We start from the raw sequence: 24,909 nt of genomic DNA, 5'->3' as shown, positions 1-24,909 counted from the left end.
CTATGTAGTCTACTTCAGGACCCTTGATTCCACCAATGTCCTTCAGTGCTCTGTCAGATTCCTCTTGCAGTATCAAATCTCCTATGTCATCTACACTTAATTCTTCTTCTCTTTCTATAAGATTGTATTTGAGTTTGTTTCACTTGTACAGAGCCTCTACATATTCTTTCCAACCTTCAGCCTTCATTTCTTTGCTTAGTACTGTTTTCCCATCAGAGCTCTTTATATTCATAATAGTGCTATTCTTTCTTCCAGAGAATCTTTTCAATTTTTCTGCAGGTAGCATCTATCATTCTCCTAGCCATTCATGCTTTCACAGCCTTGTGTTTCTTATCCCACCATTCCTGCTTTGCTACTTTGCACTTTCTGACAATTTAATTTTTCAGACATCTGTACTGTCTTTTTTTCCTGCTTCATTTGCTGCATTTTTATATTTTCTCCTTTCATCAGTTATATTCAATATATTGTGTGTTATCCTGGGATTTCTACTGGGCCTCATCTTTTTCCCTGTTGGGTCCACTGCTGCCTTCGCTAGTTCATTTCTCAAGGCTACCCATTCAGCTTCTATTCTATTCCTTTCCTCTCTTTTTTAGTGACCCCCCCCCCCCCCCCCACACACACACACAAACACACATTTCCTTCCAATACTAAATTGGTGATCCCTTGATGTCTCAGAATGTGTCCTAACGGCCAATCCCTTCTTTAAGTCAAGTTGTGACACAAATTTCTTGTCTCCCCAATTCCATGCAGTACCTCCCTCATTAATTACATGATCCACCCATCTAATCATCAGCAGTCTTCTGGAGCACCACATTTTTTCTTGTTGTCTAAACTGTTTATAATACATTTTTCACTTCTGTAGATGGCTACACTCCAGAGAATTAGCTTCAGAGAGGTCTTCCTAACACTTAAGTCAATATTCAATGTTAACAAATTTCTCTTCTTCAGAAACATTTTTCTTGTGATTCCCTGTGAGCATTTTATATCCTCTCTGCTTTGGCCATCATCAGTTACTTTGCTGCGCAAATAGCAAAACTCGTCTACTACTTTAAGTGTCTTGTTTCCTACTCTTATTCCCTCAGCATCAACTGATTTAATTTGATTACATTCCATTAGCCTTGTTATGTTTTTGTTGTTGATTGCACTTACAGTACAGTTACCTCTATTGTAGAGGTACTCAGAGCCACACCACCTATCTAATTTAAGCTTTGTAAAACACAGTCAATTCTCATACTGTGGCACGGCCCAGGTGGCAGATGGTGGGGGAGGAGGTCCTAACCAGCCTTGCTGGCAGACATGATCAAAATAAAATAGCTCTCGCGGACCAAACACACTCCACAGTATCATTCATCATCCCACCATATTTCATTTATCACTTTTACAGATCACATCTGGAATCGTAAATCCTGACCACGGTCAGATCACTGATCAAACAATCAGCCCAACATGGAGAGTCTTCTAACGAGAGAATCCACCTTCTTGGATACAGAGCATCATGGGTCCAAGAAAAGTCCTTTGTGGAGTGGACATCGATTCAGATCATTACATTTCAAAGATAAAAATGAAGTTAACCTCAAGAAAGAAAACCAAATCATCAAAACCCATCAGGAGGAGAAAATATGACCTCAGCTATTTAATAAATAATGTGTTATATTCAGAGAGATCCAAAACAATTCCAAGCGATGAACTGGGAATAATTATTGACAAACTGAAAAACATTGTCGAAGAGATTGTTCCTGTTAGAAGAAGAAGAAGAAGAAGAAGAAGAAAGAAACATGTGTGGTGGAATGAAGAATGTGATAAAGCAATGCAGAAAAAGCACAAAGCATGTCTGAATGGCCAGCGAAAGAAAACTGAAAGATCTCGAGAAGAGCTAACCATTGCCAGAAGACAAACAGCCAAGGAAATCAATGGAGACCATCAAAAAGAAACCCTCAATTTCATAGAGGAATCATTCAAACAACATAAAACAAGGGACTATTTTAGGACATTCAGAAAATATCAATCAAAGTATTACACCACCCACATTCATGATGAAAAATAAAAATGGGAAACCAGTGCACAATAATCAAGACAATGCCAACACTCTAGCTGATCACTTCAAAGAATTACTAAATGCCAAGGAACCGAAAGAATACCTAGATTTTGAACCACATCCAAAAAAACAAAGCACTTCCAGAAAAGATCAAATCACCAGATCTCAGTGAAGTGATAGAAGCAACTAGTTGGCTTAAGAACTACAAAGCAGCAGGGGAGAATCAACTGATCGCAGAGCTGTGGAAGAACGCAAATAAAAAAACACTTCAGAACCTCCATAACCACATAGTAGACATAAGGAATTCTGAAAAAATACCAGAAGAGTGGAATACAGCTATAATCCACCCAATACACAAAAATTGTGATAGATTGGATCCAAACAACTAATGGGGGATTTTGCTGTTTGATGTCACATATAAGATCTTGTCTAGAATTATCTTTACAAGAATTCAGGAACAACTCCACCAAGAACTTGGAGAATATCAAGGAGGATTTTGTCCTGGAAGAAACTGTCCAGATCAAATTATCAACCTTAAGTGGATCATGAAACATCAAAGAGTGAGAAACAAGAAGTTCGTCACCACTTTTGTTGACTTCAAGAAAGCATATGACAGTATCTATTGTGAGTCATTACTTAAAATCCTCGGAAATTGGATTGCCATTTGAAACTCATTAATCTTATTGGACTCACCCTTAAGAATACTAAATCAAAAGTTAAATTCAGAGAGGAACTATATGAATCATCTGAAACCTGGACTGGACTTCGACAGAGGGATGGTCTCTCCCGACAACAATTTAACTGCACACTGGAGAAAGTCATGCGAGAGTGGAATAAGAAATGCCAACCAAACATCAAGATTGGCAGAAATACCAAATTCAATTGACTGGCCTTTGCTGATGATCTAGCGCTGCTCGCAAATAGCACGGAAGAGGCTGAACACCAAATTGAAGAACTCGAAAAAACAGCAGCAAAAGTCGGACTATGGATCTTGTTTGAAAAGACAGAAATGATGCCATACTTCAAGATTGAAACATCAGCCATTACAATGAATGATAACAAACAAATTAAAATTGTAAATAAATTCAAATATTTTGGGGAGGTTATAAATTGGAATGCAAACGAGAAAATGTCAGTAGAAAGCAGAACAACTAAACTGAAACAAGTGCAACGCATCACCTGGCCAACATACAAGAAGAAATGTCTCTCGATAAATGCAAAACTCAGATACTACCACTCTGCTATTAAACCTGAAGCAACCTATGCTACTGAAACACTGTTCAAGGTGAATACCAAATCAACCACAGACAAACTACAGAAGGCAGATAGAAGAATCCTTAGAACAATTATAAACAAAAAATACCAAGTAGAGAGGCAGTGATGACTGTTACCTAACGAAGTTGTAAACCAAGAAACTGAGTCAGTAATTGACACAATGTGAAAAAGGAGGGTTGCTTTTTTCTGCCACATTTCCAGACTACCAGAAACCAGGCTACTGAAACGACTGTTCACCTACTTTTGGAAAAGTAAGACCAAGAACAACTGGTTCAAAGAAGTTCCAGATGATTCAGATGAGTTAGGCTTGACAATGCAACAAATTGAAGGCGGAGAAGAGAAGAAGATCCTAAAACACAATGACATGAGATTTAAACTAAAGACATTTACAGGCAAAAAATACACCATAACTGATGAAGAAAGAGCAGCCAGGTCGGAAAGGATGGGAAAGTTTTGGGAGCAGAAGAGGAAAGCCAAATCTACAACTAGCATTAAAATTGAAATGTATATGGATTGAATAAAGTGCTCCAATGTGGTCGTAAAATGTGTAAATAAATAAATAATTGTTGTTGTTCTCATTAGTGTATTCATTTTGCCTGATGGAATTTAAAACTTTATTAGTTATAATTTTAAAAAAAATTGCAGATGTGTGCATTAAAGACAGAGGAAGCTTAAATGTCTTATTGACAGCCAGGTCCTAGGAAACAGCACATGCTCCAAATGAATAAGTGAAGATATGGAAATGTGCTGTGTCCCAACATTTGCCTTAATGTAGGGTCTTATCTAGGGAATAAATGTCATTTATCACTTTCTGTATGATAACAGATGTTGTTGTTCAATATGAGAACACTTTAATAGATAACAGCTGCAGAAGAATAAAACATTAAATGTTGGAAATTACCGCTGCAAGTCGTTTTCCCTCTTGTCGATCTCCACTGAGCCACTCAAATGCACGCTTTACTTCAAATTCAACATATTCAGCAGCATACGTTCCAGAAACTAGTGCTAATTTTCCTACTGTTTTTGCTGCTAATTCCATAACAGTTGTGTCATTTGATGGAAGCAAATTTCGAAGGTAATTTGCAAATCTGCTCACTCTTGTATTCATGTTTCCAACATCAGCATTGATCAAACACACTGTTGACAATAATGGTATTTTATTATACGCATAGTAAACAATATAGAATCCTTACAACACACATTTTAAAGTAGTTCAGGAACAAAAGTGTAAAGCAAATGACATGAAATGAATTAATTGAATGCATATCCTTAGATTAACTTACCTATTGCCAATATTCCACCTTTCTTTTCATTAACATCTGAGCCAGAGACCATTTCAAAAATATGATGATTGAATTCATCCATGAATGAAGTCTGTTCCTCCACAGACACTTCACGTAACTCTGTCTTCACCTGGAATTTTTTTTAAAAAAAGCATGTGTATGTGGACAATATTCACTGACAGGTCAATGGAATATAAATCAATTACCTTAGTACAGCAAAAATTAATCCCACCATTCATCCTGCTTCTAATATATTAGCAAATGACACACACATATTTAAGAATACAAACCATGAACAAAAAAATCAGACTAATAACAGCATGCACATGTATTAAGTCCCTTCTTCTGTGTTATATATGTGAATGCATACGATACAATAAAAGGATCCTCTTCTGAGCAACTAACTATATTTGCAATATACAGGCACATATGAGTAGAAATCACTTCTCAATTTAACTACACAAGCTAATTTAAATAATCACAGTCTGGCTGCAGTCCAGTGAGCAAGTACACACAACAGCAAAACTCACAGCAGCTGAAGAAGACATCAGGGTCAGCCGTCAAAATACTGTGCATAAAATAGAAATAACAACTCGGCAGCACACACGGAAGCACATTATTGACTTTATTCAGGTTTTTTTTTTCATTTTGTTTTTATATATAAAAGTTTTGATATATGAAGTACACTGGTCACATTATGATTATTTTTATTAATTTTGCTTTTTATTCATTAATTACAGATTATATCTGTGTACTAAGATAAGGCCCAAAAGAAAGAAAGTTACACATTTCACAGTTCATCAATGTTCTTAGAAACAGCGCAATAGCTCAGTTACCTGCCTCTGTAGCTGATATCATTAATACTATGGCTGTGAAGTTTATAACCTAGAGGCAGGCAGTTTGTATCATCATACAGTATTTGGAAGGTAATGGGAGGAGAGGTGGTTCACAATTCCTGATCACTAGTCTGCGACTCAGTGTCCTACAAATTTTCATAGTGCTTAGTTTCTTTGCATTTTCTCTTTGTCATCATGTGGAACATGTCAAGTTTACATAAAAGATATTTTTTTCTGTAAAAACATACATGCTGGTCATTTTAATTTTAAATTAAAACAGAATTTGATGAATGCAACCCAACTGCATACGTACTATCTACTCAAAAATTCATCTATACAGTAGGGGTGGTTGTCAAGTAGAAAATATTTAATTTTTTATATTACTGCTAACATCTTTCATTGGTAAGGAAGTTGGCAATTTATTTTTATGACTGCACACTTTACTCTTTCTATGCAGGAGTACGGTCAAATTGTGGGAAGTGGAGTCTGTTCCTGTTCCTATTGTTATACTTGTGAATCCTATTATTATTTTCAAATTCTGTTTGATTCACCACAACAAACTTTGTAAGAGAGTAAATGCATAGTGAGACTGTTGTTAGAATGTGTAAGTTTTTACACAATTACCTAAATGAAATTCAAGGATGTCATCCATACAGCATGTTTCTGTGCATTGAATACTTTGTGTCTATGTATGAAATTGCCCCATAAAATTAGTCTGTATGGCATCACTGAATCAAAGTATTCAAAATAAGCTTAGTTGCACATCTTTTTATCACCAAAACCAACAATTATATGTAGAACACCTACTGATGAGCTGAAGCATTTGAGAAGCTCTATAATATATGATATCCAACTGTAGTTCTGATCAATCTCACACCCCAGAATTTTGAATGATCAGTTTTGCATACTTCCTTTCCTCAAACTGTATTGTTAGTGGTAATCATATACCTTGCCTTGTACATAACAAAAAGAAATGCTTTTTCTAACTTAAGTGACCGATCATTTACGAAGAACCAATCAATAATAATGTTAAATATTTGATGTAATGCTCGTTTTGTAGTTGCAGCACTTTTGGGCTTGATAGGAGCGAATGCATGTGCACACATGCGTGCGCGCACACACGCACCTGGAGAGAGAGTGAGAGAGGGAGGGAGAGAGAGAGAGAGAGAGAGAGAGAGAGAGAGAGAGAGAGATATCCATTCATCTTACACTGGCTGGCAAAAATATCTCAAGAATAGGAGTGGTCCCACAATTGAATCCTGTGGAGTTCCAGTAACATTTTGTTTCACTGTTTGGAAGATTCATCATGAAGATGCATAACCCACCTGATAGGAGTGGGCCTTAGCTTCATATCAGTTAATTATGATGTAAACCACTTATTGAATGCATCTCAGCAAGCATAAACTTCAAGTTTTTCCACATGAATGCTGTGATTTACACAGTTAAATGATTAGGCAGATTAAAAAAAGTTATTTGCATATACGCTCAACCGTTTTTAAATATCGTACACTACCTTTTTGCAAACTTTTGAAAGGGAAATTAATAATGAAACAGACTGATAATTAGTAATAACCATCCCACTACTTTTCTTCAAGAGGGATTTAATACTGATACACTTTAGTCTGTCTGGGAATATACCTTATGAAAGGGATACATTAAATGTATGGCTGAATACAGTAGCTTTCCCAGAAAGAACACACTTCTAATGTGTTACATGGAATGTTATCAACCTTACAAGAATTTTGCTTTTGAAATAATTAACTGTTTTCCTGATTTACTTGGAACGAGTTGGGATGCTCTCGAAATGATTGGAAGCTTGTGGTATTCATTTTTGCATAAACTGTAATACTTTTTGCTTTGAGCCCACTGTACCGAGGTTCTCAGGAACATTTAGACAGATAGAAGCCTCCATTTTCCTTCTCACTATGCAATATACGTTTTTTGCTTTTATTTTCTTAGCTATAGATCTCTGACATAACATGTAACCTTTTTGATTTTCCAATAATTCTTCTCAATAAAGAACAATGCCTCCTATAATAGGAAAGCAGTCATACATTGGTATTTATTCTGGTGATCCCGTATAGTTCTTTCTTTCTTTTACATGATATTTTGATGCCTGTTGTTGTACACATTTTCTCTGATATTCTACTGGTGCTGTATTTGACAGTTTCCATGGGCAACAATAGTTTAAGATGTAGAGTACCCACAGTTCCTGTCCCTTTATCACTAAGCACCAAGCTCATTGCTGCCAATGCCACCTCACTCTACACAAACATCCCCAATGCCCACGGCCTTGCCGCCACTGAACACTATCTTTCCCAATGCCCGAATGACTCCAAACCCACAACTTTCCCCCTGGTCGCTGTGACCAACTATATCTTCACCTTCACCTTTGAATGCACTACCTACAAACAAATCTGTTGAATGGCTATGGACACTTGCATGGCACTATCCTATGCCAACTTACTCAAGGGTCATCTAGAGGAATCCTTCCCAACCACCCAAAATCCCGAATCCCTTATGTGATTCAGATTCAGTGATAAAATATTCATAATTCTGACCAAGGGCGAAGACACAATACACATTCCTCCAGAACCTCAACAACTTTTCCCTCATTCGCTTCACCTTGTCCTCATCAGTCCATCAAGCTGCCTGAAGGAGGGCTCAATCAGCATCTCCATCCATATCAAACCCACCAACCAAACCCATCAACTTCATTTTGACAACTGTCAACCATTTCACACCAAAAAGCCCTCTCCATATAGTCAGATTTGCAGGGATGAGCAGTCCATGAAATACATCCAGAGTCCTGCCCAGTCCTTCACAGACAGAAATGATCCTCTCCACCCAGTGATCTAGTGAGCTACCATTTCCCATGTACCTGCTGACTGGCCACAAAGGAGCTCGTGACCTAGTACTACGCAGAACTGGAGCGAATGAATTATGTTCTCTGCCTGAGTTTCAACTACCTCTCATCATGCCCTGAAATGACAAATATTGTCCTCACTATCCTCCCCACCCATCCCACAGTGGAATTCCACCATTCACCCAACTAAGGCTGTTTCCTTCTCTGTTCCTTTCGCATCTCTGAACCCAACCTCTGCTCCCCACCTGTGAAAGAAGCTATGTAGACCACCAATTCAGCTGCAGCCACTGTGCAGCATTCTAAGCAGGCACAGCCACTCACATGCAATCTGTCTGCATGAATGGCCCCCATCAAACTGTGGCCAAGAGACAGCTAGAGCACCCAGTTGCCACTCATGCCATGCAATATGATGAGCATGACATTAATGGCTGCTTACAGCCCATGCCATTCTGACCTTACCAGAAACACCAGCTTTTTTGAACTGCTCACATGGAAACTATCCCTGCAATATGTCATTCATTCCTGCAACCCTCCTGGCCTCAACCTTTGCTAGCCCTGTTCTCCATCCTCCAGCCTCACACACACCTTCTACCCACCCGGCACAACAGACATCTTAGTCCTTCCCCTTTTTTGCTTCTATCCCCTCTCGCCCCCCCCCCCCTCCCTCTCTCTCTCACCCAGCAGATCTCTCCAAAGTTGCACCACCATCCTGTTCCCTTCATATCAATGCTTCCAGAGACAGCACTTTCCCCAACCCCTATTGCGCTAATGCTCCCCTTCTCCAACCCGTACTTCTTCCGTACCTTCACTAATGAAGATCAACCAAGATCGCTACTCACCCCAGTGTGAACACAGTGTCCAGGGAGAAAAGTGGTGATACGTGCCATGTGTCTGATAGCTAAAATCTTGTAGTCTAAAAATGTGTCTGTGTATGGTTCTACATCTCCTCTAAATGGGTTTCTTAGTTAAATATGATTTACAAAAAATGGTTCATATGGCTCTGAGCACTATGGGACTTAACTTCTGAAGTCATCAGTCCCCTAGAACTTAGAACTACTTAAACCTAACTAACCTAAGGACATCACACACACCCATGCCCGAGACAGGATTCGAACCTGCGACCGTAGCGGTCGCGCAGTTCCAGACTGTAGCGCCTAGAACCGCTCGGCCACTCCGGCCGGCTATGATTTACAGATGTTGTGTTGTCTATTATGGCTAATTAATCATCAAGGTCAGATAACCCATTTAAAACTGGATTAACACTAACTACTCTGTTGTTATACCCTCACATACAAAAATGTTGTCTGTTAAGGTGGTACTGTGATATACAATAGTAAATTACTATATCATGTGGACCCTTTCAAAAAATTAATTTCAAAATCCCAACAGTTACTTACTGTCACGCATGGGGCATAATAGGCATATGGTTTCAATTTTTTAAAGAACTTTTGAAGGTTTTCCTACAGAGCTCTGTAAAGTTTAATAATTAAAACTGTGCCATTACAAAATTTGCTTCCATTTGTTGTTCTGCAAAAGAGCTACTTGTGTCTATTGGTGCTCAGTCTAGTACAGGACATCAACTAATTCCTGCTTCCTAGGTCATTAATATAAACAACATGATTATTAACTTTGTTTTTCAAGTGTTTAATTTTTTGGAGCATGATACTGCATGTAGTCTCTAATTTTTCTATTCTTCCTATATATTCAACTTAAATTATTTTACTTCCTTATGAGGAGAGATTACTGTTAGATCAGTAATTACAGGAGTTTTCTCAAGTCTGATTTTTCTTATTCTCTCAGCTAACAAATATCCTAACTCCCCTTTCCACTTCCTATTCTACAGTAGGCTGTCTACACAATGTGTATTCCAGTCTCACAAACACATCAAATGGGAAAGTTCCAATGTGAGTTCTCCCCGAAACCCGCAACAAATCTTTCATCATCCAGTTAACTTGCTGTACAGCTTTGTTGTGCCAAGATTGAGCACACTGCCAAATAACCTCAACAAGACTCTCATTTATGTGCATAGTTGCTGCCCCCAGTGTGTCCAGATCACTACTGGTAGTATATCTCAAGTTCATAGCCAGGCAAATACAAGCTCTCCCAATTATCAGTGCCTGATCCTCCAAATTCATATCCTTAGTTAATGACTTAATATCCTCTATTTCACGGCCAATGCTTGCGCCTGGTTTCACAATGCCTGTGAACTGAAACCCTGATCCCAACTGTCCCTACAGTCGTCGTTTACACCCCTCCCATGACTGCTACCTACTAAGCAACAACACTTTTTTTACTGTCTGACTGTTCTGCAAACTAACACCTCTTCGTCCATTACCTCTAATGGTGGGCATGTTACATTTATGGTGAGCTAACCACTGGATACCTTAGTTCAGCTCGACAACCTCAACAGAATTTTTTCAGTACTAGTGGTGGTGGTGGTAATGAGTCGCCCTAACTTATTTACAGAACAGCTTACATTAAAATACTATTGTGGTTACGTATATCTGTGATGCATTTATGTAAATAGTTGTGAAAAATTGTTATAGTTGGGGGGGGGGGGGGGGGGGTGTTGGAAAGATACTGTGAGCTGTGGGTGTTGGATGTTTCCAGCCATGCAACAACATGAGCGACAAGAAGTAAGTGTACACTGAGAGGCTACCAGCTGCTGAGAAATTTGCTCACAGCCATCACGCACAAAACTCAACTGTTAAAAGTGGTGGTAGCATTACTCAGTTGTACAAATTTAATGGTTCCTAAAAATTTAATATGATCTTAATGGCGGTTTGATTTTGGTCAGGGCATCAGAGAGTTGTCTGACCATGAGTTTGATCTGGTTACAGATGGGTTAATGTTACGAGGTTGGATAAATCAGAATGGGAGCTTGACTACCTATGAATACAATAGTTTAATGGGTTGCTTTAGCTAATTTCTAAAGAAAAGTTAGCACGGGTTCCTATAGAGGTTTCAAGATACCGTTCAGCTGATATTCAATGTTGAACTGGATTCGCATTCTTGGTCAATCCAACACAGTCCAAAATCGGTAGATGTATTTGTAATGGTATTAACGAGATTATTGGATGCCAACAGATCACTTTCAACTTTGTAGTTTGTGTTTGAAGATTATTTGGAACTGATATAATTTCCGACCTTGTTCAGTCAGCGGTAGTGGTCCTAACACTCTTGTGGAAGAGTGGTTACTTGCTGAGTCTTTAGTACTGAAGAGCGAATTTCTCTGAGCTCATAAGTATGACTTACATGCTTAATACTGTGTTAGTAGGCACTACATTAATTTCACCAGAACTGCAGATATCAAATGCAAATCAAATACAGCAATTCACTGACTAACTGTTTAGACAACACAACATCTGTAAATCATATTTAACTAAGAAACCCATTTAGAGGAGATGTTGAACCATAGAGACACATTTTTAGACTACAAGATTTTAGCTATCAGGCACTTGCACATATCGCCAGTTTTCTCCCTGACACTGTGTTCACACTGGGGTCCTGCTTGCTCTGAATGTGACAGAATTAACTAACTTGAAGTCTAGATTTCAATATTTGTATAAGGAACCATTTGGTCAGATTTTAGTGCTGCTATTCACTTCTGCAGAAGTTGTATCAAGTACCCAATAAATGCTTTAACACATAATGGGGATATGGAGTGGAAAACATTTCCTTGTCTGATTAAATATCAGTGAAAAAATGGTGATGATGTTGGTGTGCCTCTTTTTTTGGGGGGGCAAGGCCATAATAGCAGTACTATTTACACAGGATACCATTACAGCAAGCAGAAGTGTAACTATCATCACTGATGAATAAAAGAATCTGACTTGCAGATGAGTTAAAAAATAAAATTAAATCCCAGCTTGTCATGTCATAGCTGTTGAAGTATATTCAAGACATTATAATCTCTAAGGAAAATAAAAGTCTAGATCAGAGTTGAAAAGAAGGTTTCGGCTGAGGTTAGTTTTATCTAAAAAAATTTTTGTTACCAAAAATATTTTAAAGGCAAGGAAATGAACTAAATAGCTCCCATAAAGAGTAGGTTCAAAGATAAAAATCTGAGGTTATAAAAAAATAATTTATTGTGATCACACATTTGATCTTGGCTCCTTTGTGATCGGTGGTTGTCAGTTGAGTTCATGCTGCTCCGGAATGTTTACGGTTGTTACCAGCCTCAGTTACATAACAGTACTGTGTGCCATAGCAATAAGTAGCCATTGTGAATACAGTGCTAATCTACATGCAGTGTTGTCGATGTTAATTTATTTACAAAAATGACTGAAGAAGCTGTGCCCGGTCCTTCTAACGATTCACTAACAACTTTTGTATGACTTCAGAGATGCGTTAAACCATAACATTTTCATTTTGTACAAGAGTCATTAGCTGGCTGCTCATCACTAGTCTCAGCAGCCACTGTGCTATGAGCCAACTGCAAGCTTCAGCTCCCAGCATCCTATGCTCAGGGGCCAAATACAAGCATGCAATCAGCATTTTATTTAGTGGAATGTTCGGATTACTCCAGAAAAGAAGCATAACAAAAGATGGAAGGTGATGGGTGTAAAATACATAAAAAGTTGAACAGTTAGTGAGTGAATTGCTATATTTGATTTACATTTGATATATCTATAACCGAAACTATGAAAATTCAGAATCTTCTACTGCAGAGGAGTATATGAGTAATTTTGGTTTGTAGAATCAGAGATAATAGTATATGTTTTATTGTTTTAGAAAGCAGCACGCTTACTTGGCTTTACAGTATATAATTATTTGATGAAAATGATTAAATAATTTCCTCTTAATGGGACAGTTAATCTTATATTTTTTTGAACACATTAGCTGCTGCACTCAACTGAAGAGGTAATCAACTGCTGGACATGAGTTGCAATTGTGCAGTAGTAGTGTTATATATACAAAACAGTTATGCCATATTTAGACAGGACATAGGTTGTCAGGCTATACATCTATTACTATTATGGTTACCGTAGAAACTTTTCATTGGGAACAACATACGTGCAATCTTTTAAGTAACCTTGAGTATATTCGGATTAATGAGTCAAGTGGCAATGTACATAAGATTGCATGTATGTGGGCTGAGTAATATCATTATATTGGGAAGAAGGGCAGCATTAACCAAGTACAACTTACGAGGCAACTTATGAGGAAGTGAGACAACACACAACTCAATATTCAAGTGTCGTAAAGTGGATATATTTTGACCACTGTGGTTACTCTGACCACTCATACACCAAAGGTTTTACAGCTCTCTGCTGGTTCTCAGTTAGGTGTTTAGTATATACTTGGTGGTAAAGTTCCATCAATATAAGCTAAATGGCACCATGTTGTGCCAGCTTTCTTGTGTAACAGTTAAAAATAATGGAGTGTGTTGTGACATAATTGTACACAGAAAAGTGTGTTAAAATCATGTTGTCGAAAATCCAACAATATCATTTAATATATGGCGTTTTCTACTACATCATGTAAGCTACGCAATTAATTCTCAAAATGGACCCATGATTAGATTTTTGTTCACATGTATGTATCTGCCACTATATCATGATTTCTGAGGTCATGTGGATGACTTCTCCATTTCGGGGTTAGTTTGACCACTGGTCATTTTTAGCCCAGGATTACAAATACAGAATTTATTAAAGACTGCTGATGCCAATGAAAGCTGAAACCAAGGAATACAAACATTAACCACTGGTATGAAGATAAATGATAATTTGTGATTGTTAAGGTGCCTACAACTAAGAAAAACAGATGTCAGTCATATATTGCTCAAATTGCAAGGTGTTGTGGTTCAGGCAGAGATTCAGCTACTACACATAACGTCAAATATCTCTTGAAACAAAGAGTGAAGTTTGTTTGGCCACAAAGTGCCAGACATTGTCTCGATTAATGGAGAACCGATAACCTTAATTCTAACTGTAACAGACATTTTGAGATGAGGCTTTAGGTCTAAAAGAGATGAAACTGAAGGCATTATGCTCAGCTAAATTTGGAGCTATGTGTGTGGTACTCCAACTTAGTACCTGTCATTATGTTTATAATTCCGATGGTGATGTATCTCACTTTTATGTACTGCACTAGGTTTTTTCCTTTTATGAGGCTTCATAAAGCACTAAAGAAAACTTTAGATCAGTTTATTTTTTTCTCAGTGGTCAAAGTTTCATTGTGTTTTTGAAATACTGACCACAATGGAATGGCAGCTAACTGTTGTGGTGGAAGTACAGGTCGGTCAATGTACCCCCAAATCCATGATAACTTCAACCACCTACTGTTTTTCCATTATTTCCTCTGCATTTCAGACAGTGTTCTGTATTAATTCATATATAATCTTTCCATACAAGCCCTTATTTTCACTAACAAAAATATCACAGACATTAAAATACAGTCATGATAATCCCACTGAGTACCTGGCTTACAGTATGTTAGAGACCACCCATGGATAATACGTCTGAAGGAAACACTTGGCTGAAACCAGCTCAGCCAGACTAAAAAACTCCAAGAACTCAGTTGTTGCCCATTACTGGAAGCACCATTGGTATTACACTTTGTCGTGCACTTCACAGTGGTTTGCAGATTATAATTGTAGGTGTAGATCATGACATTCAGGAACATAAGATTACAGTTTTAGAATATTAATCCTGAATGAGAGTCACTGTGTTAACAACTACACCAGTTTTCTGTAAAGTAGTAAGACCTCATCTGTGATGTCCAGACACTGCAGCCAATGCTCTATTAATGACATTGAAAAGCATGCTGAATAATCTGATTGACAGTTTTTATGTGCCACTATAACACTTTCTTCTTTTAAACATACCGGTAAGTCTTTTGCAGAATGAATCAGACATGAGGTACTGAGCACTCACTAACACTGCATCCAACCAAAGTAAAAACTCTCAGTTCTACAATCTTTATGAGCGTATTGTTTACTGAATACATTGTGATGCTACATGTACTTAAAAAAAAGTTGATGAAAACAGTTACAAGATATAAGAAGGTGGTTTGATAAGACTGGTAAAATAGCAAGTAAAATGTTTGTTTCATAAACAACTCACTTCACTTCTTGACATAGTCTCCTTTGAGAATACACTTGCTCCAGAGATCCTTCAAGTTTTTTTCATCCCATCAGAAAAATAACCTCAATCAAACTCCATAAAATACTCGTTGACTGCAACTATGATTTCCTCATTTGATATAAATTTTTTTTCAGCAACAGAAAGCTTCAAGTTTGAGAACAGGAAGTAGTCATTGGGGCTAAGTCTGGTGACAGGGGTGGATGGGGAACCAATTCAGAGCCCAATTTGCACTCTTTTACCATTGTTATCACTGATGTATGGGATGGTGCACTATACTGAACGGCAATTTTTTGCATATCAACCTTGGTATCTTAGCCAAGGCAAGTTTCAAATGATCCAACAATGAGGCATAATTGGGTCCAGTTATGTTCTACATTGTTCCACATAATCTATTAGGATTATTCCTTTAGAATCCGAAAAAATAGTGGCCATCAAACTTACCAGCTGACACAACAGTCTTTGTCTTCTTTGGTGCATTTTCACCAGCCTTTGTCCCTTATTTTGACTCTGGTGCATAATGATGGATCCACATTTCATCAACAGTCACAAATCGGAGCAAAAAGTGTTGCAGATTGGGATTAGACAGCCCAAGGTATTGTGTTGAAATTTGCCAGGTGTGCTTATGGTCAACTGTGAGCAATCACAGCACACATCTTCTTCATAGCAAATTCTCCATGCAGGATATTATGCTCTCACTCAGATGAGATGACTATGATCACAGCAATCTCTCAAATTTTTATTCAGTGATCTTGCGGTACCATATTAAGGATTCTGTCAATGGTTTCCTTTGTGGTGACCTCAACTGGTCGCCCAGAGCACGCTTCGTCTTCAGTGCTTGTCAAACTACATTTAAATTCATTAACCCAAAAGTAAATGGTCTTCAGTGATGATGCAGAGTCCATGCAAAATTCATCCAGTTCTGTTTTGATCTGTGCAGCAGACCAACCTTTTAAATGAAAGTGTTTGATAACAGTATGAAACTCAGTTCTCTCCATTTTCTATCACAGTCAACAAACGACCAATGCAGCCAGCTATCAACAATTAAATGTATGCAGCAAAAATGTTCCATTGTTTTATGGAAATTTACCAGATTTATCAAATCACCCTTGTATAATGAAAGAATTTCAGCTAGTTAATTACTTTCATTTTTTATGAATAATTTGTATAAGTCATAATTATGTGGAATGAGTCACACTACATGCACATTACACATTCATATGTAAATATGACTACTATTTCCAATATTTTTTTGGGTGTACAGTTGTAAGTTAGTAATTACTACCCACCACCTTCTGCACGGTACAAAAGTAGATATTCTCACACAGAACAGAGCATGTTGTCAAGGAGAAACTTTTCCAGTATATTTTCAAATTTAATTTTGTTGTCAGCTATTTTATATCATTTAGTAAGTGATAAAAACTTTGGTGGCAACATTATGTCCCTTTTGTGCTAAGCAAAACCTTAAAGAGGAGTAATGAATGTCATTTTTCTTCTGGTATTGTAATTATGTACATCATCACTTCTTTTGAACTGCAGCAGATCATTTACAACAAACTTCATGAGGGAATAAATATACTATGAGGCAGTAGTCAAAAGGACTTACTCCTTAAAAATGTGTCTACAAGGTGGTTGTGAATGAGGACCAAATGCCACTGACTTAGCAAGAAATGAAAAATAAAAACACAAATACTTAAAATATCTTTAACACTGCTTACTCAGTAAAAATAAACAGATACTTACATAATGGTATAGATCTCTTGCTGCCTTAAACCTGACTTCATGGTGTCGGGACTTCAGTCCCGTCACAAACTGTTGCATTAATGTATTTGACATCTTGACCACTCAGTGTTGCCTATAAAAATGCACCCAGATAATTACACAAAATTAAGAAGTATTCTGAGCAATAATGAACACACACACACACACACACACACACACACACACACACACACACACACACAGTCAAGCACATATTTGTAGCTTATGGTTTCTAATGTCTATGGTACACTCTAAAAAATTCTTACAATTATTTCATGTGACTTCAGGAACTGTATAATTTAAGGGACAGGTAACTCAATTTCACAATGGCACAGCTTTGTTACCTGTTTCAAAAATGTTGTCTAACTTTTGAGTCTACAAGAGAAGCTAAAAGAATCATCACTCACATTCCCGATTGTGCACAACAATGGGATAAAAGTCATGTTAATTTTTCAACTTCTCTTCTAATTGTTATTGCAGTCTCTGGTGAAAGAGGAAGCGGAGAGAGAAAGGGAGGGGAAGATGTTTCAATATCTGCAAAAACAGCACAATATGCAAAAAATTCAAAATTCTGTGAAATTAATAAACACAGCAACTTAAATGATGTTTAATTCTTTATGGCAAATAGCTGCAAGATGATGGCAGATTCATATCACTGACCACACAGAAAAATGAAATCTTCGTAACACAGGGAGAAAAACATGGCTATCGATGCATTGGATTTGCATACTTCACCAAGAGACAGTGCTTGCAAACTCTTAGAGATTTGGTCACTGAAAACAAGTGACTCTTCTCACTACCTTGGTATATCAACCACAGTACTTAAATCTTGCTGGCTTGGTAGTGGCTCTCTGTGAGTTAACACTGTAATCAGTCAATGTGACAGTGTGTGTTGTGTGAAAGAGTGAAATAGCAATAGTTACTTTTATTTACACAAGTGGGGGTACATAAAATGATCCCTACCTACAGGTACACCTCCCTCCTCCCTGTTCTCAAATTTTTTTTGAGAAAGTAGCTTCAAAAGAAATACTTCTCCGACATTAACAGTTTAAAAATTGCTCAGTTTAGCTTTCATAAAGGCATCCTCTACAGGGAAAGCAATATATTATATCAAGAATCTCAGACCTGCTCAAACTGAACAATAAAATTAGCCTGCTGGTGTTTTCTGTGAATTTGTGAAGAGGTTCAAATACGTAGATCACAAAATTCTACTAGGGAATAATCATCTTGGGCTTGAAGCTCATTTTCTGTGTTTGCTTTAACAATACGTATGTTTTTGGATAGGGTCTGCCTTTAGCAAAACACAATTTTGTTTGTTAATCCAAACATGTTTCACTGCAGTTGCAGCACCTTCAGTGGGCTTTCATTTCTCATCTGTTACAGATAAAGAATGCTCTTTACTGTATGTATACATGTACCTATTAGTTTTTAAATAATAATCACAGATATTTGAAAAAACACGTAAATTATGAATTCATACCTTTTTACCACATGGTATGGTTTTTCTGATGTGTTGTGTTTCTACAGTGTTCTATAGTGACTGTTTTGTTCCACAGTTTGTCATCTGCACCATGTCACATCCAAATTATGATTTGAAATTGTTATTTCTATGCCTGAAATTAATTAATTCAATGTGTGTGTGTGTGTTTTTGTTTGTTTGTTTCTACTTACATAATGTTTCACTTACATTTTCTTTTTCCTCATCTTCATCACTGTCAAACACTATATATTGAGTTGCCACTGTTTACAGCTGGTAAACAGTGAAACAGCGACAGTGGCAACTCAACATATAGTGTTTGAAACTGAAGAAGATGAGGAAAAAGAAAACGTGACACATTAAATTTGACTTAAACAATTTATCTACTTTAAAGTGTAAGTAGTTGCAGATGACAAACTGTGGGAAAAAACAGTCACTGTAGAGCACTGTAGAAACACAACACATCAGAAAAACCACAACCATGTGGTAAAAAGGTATGAATTCATAATTTATGTATTTTTTTCAAATAACTGTAATTACGATTTAAAAACTAATAGTTACATGTATACAAACAGTAAAGAACATTCTTTATCTTTAACAGATGAGAAATAAAAGCCCACTGAAGATGCTGCAACTGCAGTGAAACATGTTTGGGTTAAAAAACAAAATTGTGTTTTGCTAAAAGTGGACCCTATCCAAAAACATATGTATTGTCTACTAGGGAAATTAAAATTTCGTGACAGTTAAAGGCAGCCGCTTACACTGATGGAGTCATATGTTAACAACAGAAAACAGAGGATTACATTAGCAAATGATAACAGACCAAGAAAACAAAATTCAGAGTTGAGAAACATTAAATATGGAGTCTTTAATTGCAAGGTACTTGATCCACTCACAACAGAAAGAGAACAGAACCCTGACAATATTTCTCGGTATCTATATGAGTTTTGGGACTGTAAGTTGTGGTGACAGACTAATCTATTTCGTAGCCCAAGGTCTATATGTTGGAAGGTGACAAGTTTGGTCTATGAGTTAGCAAAGGTATATATATCACTTCAGTTAAACTAATTTTAACCCTACAAAAAAACAATGTTAACACATTTCAAACAAATAAAAAATACTTGCAGTTAATAGAAGGAGATTAATGGGCAAATAAAACCTTGTGTGAAATTTCCAGGCATAGAGATGGATAACAAACTGAAGTGACACAAACGGGTTAATAAGTTAACCTAAAGCTCAGTGTTGCCAGATTTGCTCTTAGAAATTTCTTTCTCTCTCTCTCTCTTCCCCTCTGTGTGTGTGTGTGTGTGTGTGTGTGTGTGTGTGTGTGTGTGTGTGTGTATTCTGCGCACGCTTTCACTCAATACTCTGCTACTGCATCATCTTCTGAGGCAATGAGGCTAAGGTAAGAAAAAATACCACACTCAATTTACAGAAGGCTACATGAAGTAGAGCACTAATACATGCCTCAATGATATTTGAGGTCAGTAATAAGAGTGAATTTAGGTTCGGCTACAAAATATACTGTCATAATACTAAAAGTGAAAATGATTTCTATACAGACTATAGATCTATGTCTATAGTTCACATAGAAGTTCTATATTCTACTGAAAAATTCATTAAGTGATTGCCAGCAGGCATCAGGCAGGAGGGTTGAAAATCCCACATATTCAAAACTAAAGTAAAAGGGTGCCTTATTTGAAATTTGTAAGAATATTTAAACTTGGAAATGGAAACTCCAAAAACACTCATTTTCATATTAAACACATTCAACTCTAAATGATCTCTCAATGAATAAATACATGAAATGAAAACAAGAACTGTTAAGTTTGAAGTAGGCCCTATAAAAACAGCAGGCAAATCGTGTACAAGTAATTTTTTTAATAACTGGTTTCTATTTATAAAATACACTAGAAGTAACTCCTGTAATTATCAGTTTGAGTAGATTATCACCAGTAAAAATTAGTTGCTAGTGTCTGCAGTAGCTGCTTCTGCAAGTCAATGTATAATTATACTCATTCCAGATCTCTGAACGCCCTCCTTCATCAGAATATATGGAACACAATGATTGAATGAATGGACCAGAAAAACTTCAGCTGCCTCGTGCAATGGATGCCATGTTTTATAATACTTTGATCCCCAATTAAGTATCATCTAAAACAAGCATTTTCTATGTGGAAAATGATACAAAGTGTTCCACAATTCAGAGTCATGCGACAGGACAAGTTTGGCATGTTGCTACAAAATAAGAAAGATGTATTACTTGTACATATTAATACGTTCCATGAGTATGCTTCAGATGATAAGTAACTCCTTGAGCCCTCCCCCACCAAAGAAACTGTACATATATCTGTAACATAAAGTACTTCGAAAGTGTGTCTCATTACAATTGGCTGCAAGTCACCAGCAAATCTAGATTACCTGCAGGATCAAAATCAACTGCTGAAAGGTTGTTTAAGATGTGTGAGATGCCCAACAACTCATGAGTAACACTGAAACACCCAGTGTGCAACTACTGTATGTTTGCCTCCAAACTAAGACTTGCTGTTTTAATAACAAGACCTCGAGTGACTCAGTTACTACACTACTGTGGGTCCCATGAACAACATTAGCCATCCGTATATTCCTTGAAGTATGACAACTTGTCACATTGATGGTGCTTGGGATGTTTATGTAAGTGTACGTTATAGCTGTACAAACTGATTGTACATTTTGTTTATAAGACATTATTTCTTTAGGGTGGCGAGGGAGGTGCCAATTCATTGGAGGAACCAATCTTTTGGACAGTCCTGCGTCGTATGCTGTCAGAACACAGGTTATTTTCTCATGTACAGAGCTTGTAATGCAAAATGGTGTTATACACCAAACTCACTATTTAGAGCAAGAGTTTCAAGTTCATTGTAATTTTTGTAAGACAATTCCAATGCACTTAATTTTGTGAGAATTACAAATGTTCCATCCTTAGTGAACTACCTGCTTAAACATTATCTTCCTAATAGCCTCTTCTGTTACATTTTTAAAAGGTGTAAGACTGGCTGAAAGCTAAAAAATATATTTTAATTTTACCCACAATACTCCCAACAGCCGTGATTATACTGAACATGTAAGAGGTATAGCATTATAACGCCTTTCATCACAAATATTTCTGCTGTATTTATTCTGTGCTCAATACCCATGCCCGTACCTGCAAATTACAAACGGAATTTGCCTCCAGGCATTAACAACTACTAATATCTGTTACTGTAGCTGATGTCTATTGTACTTCTTGAGTACCTAAAATATATTACTTTCGTTTTCGGGTCTCTGCTAAAAACATTTGTTTATGAAATTTCTTCGGTTTTGGCCTTATGTTAAACTTCTGTTGAGCAGTGATATAATGTGCAATACATTTAAGAATAGACCTAATTATACAAATATCTTAAAATCAAAGAAACATCATGCCCCGACCGGTGTCAATGCTGGCAGTCAAAATTTACGTGGTGCCTAGAATCTACGCATAGTGTTTCGTCCCCTTACCTGTAGATAATGTGGTGTAACTCTTAGTTTTTGAATGAATTAAATTCGTGGAGGAAAATTTGGTCTCCCTGGCAAAATTTGTAGGGGCTATTAAATACTGTAATCCTAGTTAAGAAAAAATACGTATTTTCTTTAAAATACGATTTTCCGAATGATGTATCGCACGTCGTATGCGATACATCTTTAATTTTTTTGTCTTCCGGATAATCACACTAACAAAAACGTCTAACAAAACCCAATGTCAATAAACATTTCAAAGATATTCGACCATAAACGAAAATAAATACGATGCATTCGACAGAAACCAATCATAAATTGAAATATCAGAGATAATGTAGTCTTTGAAATATCTTTGATCAATGTAGAGTTTATACATTTTTTTTCGTGTAATTTATGATGAAATTGGAAAGTAAATTCTCAATCTTGTCAAAAAAGGAAATGTGTCTGTTTTTAAATGTACATGGAAATATTTATAAACTACAAATGAATCTTTTACATACGTCTGTTTATCTCAACAAAAAATATACAAATAGAAATGGGACAGAATAAAAATAAGTAAGTTATTCAGTATATTTTTACACGCCTCGTTAAAGAATAACATGTTCCATTTTTGTATGAAAAACATATTTATAAGGATTAAACACAAAAAAATTTTCAACAGAGCGTTCGTTGTATTTTAGCAACTTTTTAACACTATTATATTTATTTAGTAGTATTAGACACGTTAGGTGTTGCTATGTGATGACCAATTTTGTGATTAAGTTTATTGCCGCTTAGTATCATGGACTAAGTAAAAAGTAAATCCAACAATTACTTGTTTTTTGTAGCCCTATATACTTGAAGTGTGTTCACATTTGTCCTGGAATATAGTAAGCAGTTATATGTGTGCATATCACAATACCTCTACTGGAAAAAAAATCTTGTAGGGTGTTAGGACAATTCATTAGGCTTTCCCAGCGATCTGTTGACATCTTGAGGAGTCGGATGTTCTGCCAGGTATCAGTATTGTCTGTGTACAATATTTCAACAACATGACTCATTGTTTTCTTCAAACGTACCTGCTTTTCTAATATAGCATCTGATGAAGCCAACATGTGACACTCTAGAAACATTGTGCGTGGACGACGCTGATATCCAGCAAAACACCTGACACCTTAAGTTGCATTTCTGCACGGCTATAGCTAACATTTTAATTGTGTGAGTAGCTTTAACAAAAATTAAGTATTGTAGGAAAATATTATTTCAATGAACCAAATTGATATAAAATGTTGCAAACAACGAATTAAATGAATCGCTACAGCAAATAAACAACAAGTTGTACAAATGTTCTAAAAATTTGAGAGTAAAACAATCATCTAATTTTTTACTTCAGTTTTTTTTTAAAAATTTACAAGCTGTACCCCAAAGGGGAAACCACACTAGGCGAAGAACTACGGTACAGTACACAGATAACGCTGGATGGATTAAGGAGAGGAGTTGAAAAATGTAAAGTAAACATGCTTAGGTGGAACTACTCTGAAGATGACCAGTGTGACTGTGGAGGAACACAAATGTCTGAACATTTCCCCACGTGCCCAAGAACGTCGTTTGCTTGGACAACAGAATATCTATTTTTATGCTATGACAAAGCTCTTCAAACTGCAAGTTTTGCAAGAAGAGAGTTTAAATGTTCTTGCCCAGACACAGAAAGGAAAGGAAAGTACATATGAACCCACTGTGCATTGCTCTTAGTATTATGTATAATAAAGAACAGAGTTTATTAAGTAATTATTAATAGTGAGTAAACTATTAAATAGAAGTAAAAGATAGAGGGCTATAATCGAGAGACGAAAAAATATTCTTTTCAGAAATTGCGTTTTTATTATAATTTTATTTTTCATTTCCTTGTGTTGAGTGACATTGAAGTCACATTTAGCAAACATCATACTCTTTCGACAAGTTATTGCTAGCTAAAGTTGACAGTCTGATTATGCAGTCTTTGGTATTGTCGTAAATATCATCAACGCTATTTCGATGTTTGGATAAGTACATCTTAAACCTCATTTTTACTAAAAAATTCAAACTTATCCAAATAAGAAGTGGGATTGTACATCCCTGTAATTGTGATTATAAACTTCAAAAGTAGAGGCAGCCATGTGCACATGTTCTGTTGTGATGACAGACAGGCATGGAAGAGCTGGTGTGAATGTTTTGACAGCTGGGCATGGAGACTGAGCTTGACAGAACGCATTAGCCACACTTGTGTCGTGGTGTCAGCAATAAATGGCAGCTCCATTAAAAGGTAAATGACCACATGGTCAGCAAAACGTGGGAGTGCAGCTTTTGGTGTGAAACGTAATTGTCATGAATGAATTGAGTGTCCAGAATAAGTATCAAATAAAATTAACTCCAACAAAAACTGGACACAACTAGTGGCAAAGAAGTCATTACCATGGTTAGAAGGAAAAAATTAAGAAAAATACATGATGAAAACACACACATGATCTGAAGAGTAGTATTTAAATTATTCCATATTATATGTAGTATATCTAAAATAAATTAACATTGCAATAACGCCATAAGCGATTACTGAACGACCAGTTGAACCTTGCTTGTAGACAATTTTTCGAAGTCTTTAAACCTGTACTGTTTATGGTATAACATTAATGCTGGTAACCTTAGTGGTCTATTTTCTCAGGAAGCTATGATGCACTTTCAATGCTTTAAGCTCACTACCCTTTATGTAATGTGGTTTTCTCATGATGTATGGCTGCCATAACATCGGCCCTTATGTGA

The 24,909-nt window shown here is 36.7% G+C and overlaps 1 protein-coding gene across 2 annotated transcripts in view; it reads right to left on the bottom strand.

Annotated features, from left to right (window-relative positions):
- The window catches only part of LOC126457241 (serine/threonine-protein kinase mTOR), a 263,986-nt gene extending 241,615 nt beyond the window's left edge, over positions 1-22,371 (bottom strand). For both annotated transcript variants that reach the window (XM_050093384.1, XM_050093385.1), the window contains exons 1-4: positions 22,135-22,371; positions 17,124-17,235; positions 4,594-4,723; positions 4,212-4,447 (exon numbers count right to left, since the gene is read on the bottom strand). In XM_050093384.1, coding sequence (XP_049949341.1) covers positions 4,212-4,447; positions 4,594-4,723; positions 17,124-17,216 — 459 coding nt within the window. In that variant the 5' untranslated portion in view covers positions 17,217-17,235; positions 22,135-22,371. The remainder of the gene's footprint in view (positions 1-4,211; positions 4,448-4,593; positions 4,724-17,123; positions 17,236-22,134) is intronic.
- Positions 22,372-24,909: the final 2,538 nt, after the last annotated feature.

Source organism: Schistocerca serialis, chromosome 2, assembly GCF_023864345.2.
Source record: "Schistocerca serialis cubense isolate TAMUIC-IGC-003099 chromosome 2, iqSchSeri2.2, whole genome shotgun sequence".
Lineage (NCBI taxonomy): Eukaryota > Metazoa > Arthropoda > Insecta > Orthoptera > Acrididae > Schistocerca > Schistocerca serialis.
The sequence above is the reverse complement of the archived record's forward strand: the minus strand, read 5'-3'. Positions and strand labels throughout refer to the sequence as shown.